Source organism: Cydia pomonella, chromosome 26 (genome assembly GCF_033807575.1).
Source record: "Cydia pomonella isolate Wapato2018A chromosome 26, ilCydPomo1, whole genome shotgun sequence".
Classification (NCBI taxonomy): Eukaryota; Metazoa; Arthropoda; class Insecta; order Lepidoptera; family Tortricidae; genus Cydia; species Cydia pomonella.
This window is the reverse complement of record NC_084728.1, coordinates 177,840-186,323: the sequence shown is the minus strand read 5'-3', so window position 1 is coordinate 186,323 and position 8,484 is coordinate 177,840. Positions and strand designations below refer to the sequence as shown.

Genomic DNA, 8,484 nt, shown 5'->3' with positions numbered 1-8,484 from the left:
CAAAAGAATTTATTGGGATACAATTCTGCCCTAAGATTTGTAGATGGAAACAACTCTATTATTATATCTATGTTCTATCACTCCATCTCACTCTGTTGGGCCGATATATCGCAAATTCTTGTAGAAGTTTTAATACTTTTAATAATTACTGAAACAGCTCCGCGCGTCTACATGTCAAAATTGACAGTTCAAATTCGATCTCTGCCTTGCTTTCTTTGAGCTACAGAAGCGTTTTATAAAAAAAACCTTAACAAATTACTTTAACAACGTATAGTAACGTGATTTGTTTGTAGCAAAATATTTTTTTTGTGTGCCACCAAATAGTGCAATAACTGAGCTATGATTTGCTGTGTATAGTAAAGTTTTAATATTACGATGTTTCAAAACATCAACATCCATTGTTTAATGGAGGGTAGTGAGTGATTTCTATAAACATGGAGCAAGCTGAAGAACCCTCCGAGCAGGCAACATGCTCTTACGAGCAGACGGGCGCGAGCGAGCAAGCAGAGAGCGCCGCCGAACCGATGGAATGCTCGGAACCAACTGGACAGACGGAGGAGGTGGCATGGTTGTCAGATCAGAGGGAGGGCTCTTATGAGCAAGTGGTACTGTCGTCTGGCTCGGAGGCGCGGTCCCCTGAACCGACAACAAGCGAGAAACCGACACAGGATGAAGTAAGTTAAACAAACATTGATGTGGTGCAACACAAAGCTTTATCTGAGAATGTTAGTTAATAATAAGCTCAAGAAGGCTTGTGTTGTGGGTATTCAGACAACATATATATAATATGCTTAAATACAAGGAAAACACCTATGACTCGGGAACAATATCTGTGCTCATAAAAATAATAAATAATTAGATTAAAATGTTTTGTCAATTTGTTGTCACAGTCACCAAATAGAACTTTTTTTTATACCACGACGGTGGCATTCAAGCATACGGCCCGCCTGATGGTAAGCAGTCACCGCAGCTTATGGACGCCTGCAACTAGTGGCTCTGTGAGCTGTGCACCTCGTGATCACCCTTAGCCACTACATTTTGAAAAATTTGTACAAATTGTATCAACAAAAAATTTATCAAACTTACCAAGTTTCATGGGAATTGATTTAGTAATACGATCTGTAGAGGAGAACATTTGGACTTTTTTTTTTTTTTTTTTTTTTTTTTTTTTTTTTTTTTTTTTTTTTTTTTTTTTTTTTTTTTTTTTCTCTAGTTATATCTGCGATCAGTCAGACTACAAGCAGATTGGTTGAATGCTTAATAACGTGACGAGCGAGTCCTCCAGTGAGGGCTTCTACTCTTTTTTTTTTTTTCCCTCTTTCTATGTATGAGGGAAGATGTCTTTTCTTTTTAACCTTTTTTCGTATCCCTTGTCTGTGAGTTTTGCTGCCAGGTCATTTGGGTGGTGGCTTAATCTACGTTGATATGCTTTAGTTGCATGAAGGATTTCTTCCTTCACAGTATTGATTTGCAGGTATTTATGTATTTCCGAGTTGGTTGTGAACCACGGAGCGTTACATATGGACTGCAGTATGTTGTTTTGCATTCTTTGTATTATTGAGATGTTAGAGTTACTGGCACTGCCCCATAGTTGTATGCCGTACATCCATGCTGGCTTAAGGATAGATTTGTAAATTAGGAGTTTGTTGTCTGTGGAGAGTTTACTGTTTCTTCCTAGTAACCAGTAGTAATCACGAAATCTAAATCTTAGTTCTTCTCTTTTTGTTTTGATGTGTTGTTGCCATGTAAGCCGTCGGTCTAGATGTAAGCCGAGGTATCGGACACTGTCCTGGTGGGGCAGTGTGGAGTTTTCCAGAGTAACTGAGGGGCAGTTTCCTTTCCTTAGCGTGAATGTAACTTGTACAGATTTTGATGCACTTGCTCTTATCCTCCATTTTTGTAACCATTTTGTAATATCCTCCAGTGCGTTTTGTAACATAAGCGTGGCGATACTGGGGTCCCTGTTGCTTGCAAGTATGGCAGTATCATCAGCAAAAGTGGCTGTGGTGATACCATCCGCTTGTGGAAGGTCAGCCGTGTAGATCGTGTAGAGCATCGGTCCCAACACTGAGCCCTGAGGGACTCCAGCCTTTATTTCTAAGAGCTTAGAGGTCTCATCCTCCTCCTTAACTTGAAAAAGGCGATCTGATAGATAGGAGTGAAACAAGTTAAAGTAGCTATGGGGCAGGTATGTGCGTATCTTGTAAAGAAGCCCTTTGTGCCACACTCTGTCGAATGCCTGTTGAATGTCTAGAAAAGCTGAAGAACAGTATTCTTTTTCTTCCAGTGACTTTCTAATTCGCTCTACGACTCTATGAACTTGTTCGATCGTGGAGTGGTTTTGTCTAAAGCCAATCTGGTGCGTTGGTATGACTTTTGTCTCTTCTAGTATCGGAAGGATTCTTCTTAGAAGCAGTTTTTCACAGACTTTCGATAGGGTCGGTAATAGGCTAATTGGCCTATATGACGTAACTTCGTTAGCAGGTTTCCCTGGTTTGTGTATCATGAGTATCTGAGAGACTTTCCACAAACTGGGATAATATTGTACTCTTAGGATTCCATTATATAGTGTCGTCAGGAATACTACTGCTTTTCTCGGTAGATGCTTTAGGACTTCTTTTGAAATGAGGTCGAATCCTGGTGCTTTTTTATCTTTCAGATCATTAATTACTCTCCAGACTTCCCCTACAGTTACTGGAGTTGGTGGGAGTGACATTTGGAAGGGCTGACTTAGTGTTTTGTCTACTTCTATTTCAGACTCTGCGTCGTTCGCGGCATTTGGGTAGAAAACATTTCGTAAGTGTTCTGCGAAAGTTTCTGCTTTTTGTCGTGGGGTTCGCACCCAACCTGTGCTACTTCGCAGTGGTGCTTTAGCTAGTTGCGGCTGGTCAAAATTTTTCGTAAATTTCCACAACGAGTAGTTTGTTGCTGCAGTTCCTGTTAGTGATTCTAGTTGCGTCTCTAAGGTGATGTTATGCCAGTTTTTTAGCATTTCTCTTAATTTCCTAGCTTCATTCTCAAACGCAGTTTTATCTACATCCAATCTAGTTTGGTGCCAAACCCGCCTCAAGCGTCTTTTGCTTCGAAGAATGCTTTTAATGGATAATGGATAATTATCACGTTGCTTGCGGTTGTGGCTTTCTGGAGTGGTTAACCAGCAGGCCTTATGAATAAGAACAGTGATATACTTAGTTGCGGTTTCTATATCATGAGGAGTCTTAAGCGCAACTTTTAGATTAACCGATTCCTCTAAGTAGTTCTTGAAAGCCTCCCAATCTGTTTGTTTATTATATAAAGCTTCTGGCTCTTTTTTGTCAATCAGCATAGTGCTTATAGTTAGTAAGACAGGCGTGTGGTCTGAGGAGCTGTCATAGCAGGGTTCTTGTTTGAGGTAGTGCCTAGTCAGACCTCTTGTCACGAAAAAGTCTAGCAAGTCCGGGAGTTTTTTTGGATCTGCAGGCCAGTAGGTTGGTTCAGAGGTGGAAAGTGCTAGAAGGTTCATATTCTCTATGCTTTTTAACAATTGTCTGCCTCTAGTGTTTGTTAGCCTGGAGCCCCAGTAAGTGTGTTTGGCGTTCCAGTCTCCGCCAGCAACAAACCTATTTCCAAGCGTCTTGAAGTAATCTTCATACATATCACAGGTGATTTTGTGTTTGGGTGGACAATACGTTGCTGATACGCTCAGATGCCCCGCTGCATCTTCAACCGCTATTGTTGTAGCCTGCAAGTGTTCTGTCCTGTACTCGGGCAAGACGAAATGTTTGATAGACTTTCTCACGATCAACGCTGTACCGGCGTGACCCCTGCCATCTGGATGTAGTGTTATGTAGCACTGGTAATCATTAAATTTGATATTAGACGCGGATGTACAATGGGCTTCGGATATCAATAGAATGTCTAGTTTATGTTCAGTCATTACTAGGTCAATTTCATTTTTGTTTGGAGCTAGTCCATTTATGTTCCAGGTTGCTTTGGACTTAATTTTTTTTTTGTTCAATCTGAAACAGAGGCCTTTGTGAGTGACAGCAATTAATAAATTCATTTCAAAGTTAGACAACCATAATGATAAAGATGAATAATCAGCCTGATTTAAAGACTGTGTCTATTTTAAATATTTTCTTACTACACCAATAACAATTATAATGTGGACATTAACCTATCAGTGAATTTGTTATCAGGAGTTTTCGGACCCCTGGCTGAACCGCTTCGTGGAGCAGCTAGGCCGGGTGCCGTCCCTGTGGCGCCCCGGGATGCACAACCACACAGGGGTCATAAAGGAGAAGGTACCAGTAATGGCAATTTTTTAATTTCAAGTGCATGATTATTTTCACTCAAAAATCAGTGGAAAACAGCAAAATGCTATTTTGAGGCATTTAGTGGTATTGACCAGTTGTTTTCAAATCTATTAGTAGAATTTAAATGCCTAGTGCAGATAATATTAAAGGGAGCACACAAAATCCAATCGAAATTCAAAAATCGTTGATCCCCCAGATGTTTGTCTATCTGTTTTTGACATCTTTGATGAAAGATACTGCAATGATTGATATCCCATACAAGTCTTGAAAATCATGCTTTTTTTTCTGGCAAAATGGCTTGGTTTGTCTGAGTATAACTATGTAGCACATACCCTACTCAACCCAAAAACCCTACCTAAAAATCAGTATTTTAAAAGTTTGTTTTCCCCCGAACAACAACAACTCAACTAACCGTAACCATGACAACGAGTGACGTGACAATAAAAAGTTACTCTCTTACATCCTCACAGATTAACTGGAAGAGATCCCGTACAGGGATAAGTTCGCCTTTGTTGTACTTAATTTACTCTGTAACTGTGTTTTTCGTGTTTTTATTTGTGTACAATAAAGTATACATACATACATCCACTCATACCTAACCTACATTATCTATAATTTTACAAAGCGTATAAATGTTTGTTTTGTTGTTAATTATTTGAATGTATCGGCTCTACCGTTCAATGTAACAAGTTAGTCTCCTGCTACCCAAAGGTTGGAAGAAATCACTTTTGATTTTCTGTGTAAATTTAAGGTGCAGTAGGTTCAGTCAGAGAACGGAGTTTTTGGAGTTGTAGCACTATATTAGATCACAATATGGTTGCCCAAAAGCTTAATTAGCAATCTTGAGACCTTTCTCTAGGGACTTGAATTCGAATCCTAAGTTTTTGACTTTCTTTGATAGAAAAAAAGCATGAACACTTTAAAAAATTATAATAAATTTTGCACAAAAACTAAAAATATGTAAATTATTTCTAAATAATGTGCAATATTATACGTGAGGGAACTTAGTGAGTACTTTTTACAAGCTTTTGTTTAAGTTGCCCTGTTAGTATGTATGAGACAAATCCTGCAAGTAAAATTTGACCCACTTCCCGGTTTCCGATGAAGCTGAAAATTTACATACATATTTATGTAAGTCGGGTGACAATGCAATATTACGGTACCATCAAGCTGATCTGATGATGGAGACAGGAGGTCACCATAGGAACTCTGTGATAAAACAACGCAACCTAATTGACGATTTAAAACTGTTTGTTGCTAGGCCTATTTGAATAAAGAATATATTGACTTTGACTTTGTATGAGGTTTTTAGAATTGCCTCTACGAGTATTAGTTGGAAAAAAAGTACAGTCAGCGATAAAAACTTGTACCAAAAATGTCATTTTTGCCAAAAACTTTTTATTATTATTAAAACACACAACAAATTAGAATTCAAAAACATGATATCCGCGGTCCCGAGCACGCACAACCATCTCGCTCGCGCTCAGTGAGACTGAGAGACTACGAACCTACTGGGCCTTAACTGTATGGTGTACAATAAAAATATACATTACATATCTAGTAATCAGTAATTCGCCTCAGCCGACAATTACATGTGATCTGAAGCTTTTTTACTTATTGTTCTGTTCGACGGCGCCGGAAAGCGGCATCTTCGTTTAGTGCGGCGGGCCGAAAGTTGACGCTTTCCTGCCGGTGGTAAAAAGTAGATTGACTTGCGTATTTACTTACATCCTTGTTTTGCACAGACAGCGCGCGGGTTCGGGTACATGCGCCTGATGACGGGGCTGGAGCCCGGCGCCGGGGGCGACAACAAGACGCGCATCGCGCGCGCTCACGCGCTGTGCAGGAGGTTCTTCACAGCTCTGAAGAGAGAGGTAACACTACATTTAGTTAGCGAAAATATACTTTTTTTAATTTAAATATTTATTTTCCTTTTTTATTGTGGAACGTACCACATTATAATCTATAAATTGTATATACAGGTGTCAATCACAATGAAAAAATCAATAATGATCAACTCTGGTCAACGTGGGACTCGAACCCACATCTTCGGATTACTAATTGAGTTGATCATTGTTGATTTTTTAATTGTGATAGACATCTGTATATAGTAGAAGCAGTCCCAACAGTATTCTGAATGCTATTGCTAACAAATATGATAGCCCAATCCTCGCTCATTGGATTGGGCAAATTAAAGGGGTAGCAACTAGCCCATATTGAGGGATTAATTAAGCAATGTTAAATGTGCCGATAACACTAACCTTTAGTTTTAAGTTTGTTTGTTTTGTTTTCACATAATTTCATATAATTTCACATAAAAGATATTTTATTTATATAATTTAAAATGTTTTTTTTTTTACATCTATCAGTGTGGATATTTAGACTACGTCCCATAGTAGCAACATCACCATCAAAAAGGCGTTTAGCAATAAGTAACAATAAAAATATTTTTTTTTATTCGAAGCTAGGCAAAATCAGAAAAGTTTATAGGACATTTTAGTACTTAATTATGATCAGGAAACACTATTCAAATCTTTCGGGTTCCTCATGAAACACCGTGTACACCATAACATCCAGTTGTCAGTTGTTACCATATACTTAGGCCATAAGTTCTGTCACAAAGGTTTTGACTGATAAAATGTAATACAACAGTACAGTAACTTTATACATTAGCGTTTGCGTCCAATGCGGTAGTTCTGATTTTTTGCAGACTTGTTTATGATTATTGGCTCAGTGAATAATTTTGACAAAAATCGAGAAAACCGCGAAAATGTCGAGTTTTTTTTTAGATTTGGGTGATTATAACCATAAAGGACTAGTTTTTGATAGTACCTTCTCAGGGCTTCTTGTCCTCACGCCAATATAAATATTAATTTCTATTAAAGTACTTATAATCATGCAAATGTTTTCTTATTTTCTCGCAGTAGTTGTGAAAAGCACTATGAAATGCCTCTCTTATTATTTGAGGGCCGGCACGTTAGTGCCACTCACTCACTCGTCCACCTTTGAGCGGTTTTCCGGCCTTTCCTACAATCTTAACCTTATCTTATTATCTCAAGCGATGCCGCTTGCCACGATTGTTCCTTAGGTCAAACAAAGTTGATTTGGCCCTACAGCCACGAGATCGTACCGTGCCTACCCCCCCAAAAAGACGGGGGAAAGGCTCGGCTCACCTCACCAGTTATCTGTGATAATAAAATTATAGTAGAATTTCAGAAACATTAATGTATACCAACAGCACACGTTGCAGATTGCTTGAGTATGAAAATGTCTTCGATATGAAGTAGATTGTCGTAGGAATTGACGCTTGTTACTAAGAGGAAATTGAATTCGTTTTACTTTGATTTTACTTTCTCAAAGACGTATAGGAAAAATATTAATCATTATTCATAAAGTGCTACAAAATATTCACCTTTAGCAGAGTAAACTTCTCAAAATGTACAAATAAGAGCTCACAATTCAGTGCTTCACGCGGTTTTGCGTAAACGACCATCAGAAAACCTTTATAACTTTTTATAGTATTTAAATCATTAGTCCTAAAGATAAGAAGACGTTTTTACTGGAACAATTACTTTTTGTTGCTAATAATAAGCGTAAAGTCCTGAATTCCATTGAGGAATATTAAGAATTTTACATTATTTGGACTTTTCTTGTCAGAACGCTTTCAACGGTGATAGAAGGTTTGGTGCAAGTGGTGCGACCGACCTTTTTGAATCAAAGGCAAACTGTTAGGAAATAGCCAATTTTGAACGACAACCATTCTTGTCTTATGTCAATTGCAGTTGCGAAAAGCGGCCGCCGGCGCCCTCGAGTTAAACCCGTTAGCGAGTCCTGATGAAGCTCTTCGAAGCTGTCCGATCTGGGTGCGCCGAGCCGACTCCTTCCTCAACCAGATGCCCCATATGGTCGCTCAACTCAACGCTCAACGGCAGGATAAAGAAAAGAAGGTGAGTCCTGATGAAGCCGGCCGAGGTTATCCGATCTGGGTGCGCCGAGCCGACTCCTTCCTCAACCAGATGCCCCTTATGGTCTTTCAATTCAACGCTCAACAGCTAGACAAAGGCAAGAAGGTGAGTCCTGATGAAGCCCCCTGAAGGTGTCCGGTCCGGGTGTGACGTGATTCCTTCCTCAACCGGATGCCTCTCGTGGTCAATCAACTATGTGCGGTGACGGTGCTCTTATCCCTTTT

The 8,484-nt window shown here is 39.2% G+C and overlaps 1 protein-coding gene across 1 annotated transcript; it reads left to right on the top strand.

Annotated features, from left to right (window-relative positions):
* Nucleotides 1–207: 207 nt before the first annotated feature.
* Nucleotides 208–8,403, top strand: LOC133532211 (uncharacterized). The gene is made up of 4 exons (XM_061870780.1): nucleotides 208–674; nucleotides 4,179–4,283; nucleotides 6,041–6,169; nucleotides 8,078–8,403. Exons 1-4 carry the CDS (start codon nucleotides 435–437, stop codon nucleotides 8,387–8,389), a joined length of 786 nt encoding a protein of 261 aa, XP_061726764.1. The 5' UTR covers nucleotides 208–434; the 3' UTR covers nucleotides 8,390–8,403.
* The last annotated feature ends 81 nt before the right edge of the window (nucleotides 8,404–8,484 follow it).

Bases quoted from the DNA above. Each gene is read 5' to 3' on its own strand.
- LOC133532211 (XM_061870780.1), top strand. From the start codon at position 435: ATGGAGCAAGCTGAAGAACCCTCCGAGCAGGCAACATGCTCTTACGAG. The intron at 675-4,178 runs GTAAGTTAAACA...ATTTGTTATCAG, and splicing joins AGAAACCGACACAGGATGAA to GAGTTTTCGGACCCCTGGCT. The intron at 6,170-8,077 runs GTAACACTACAT...TGTCAATTGCAG, and splicing joins TCACAGCTCTGAAGAGAGAG to TTGCGAAAAGCGGCCGCCGG.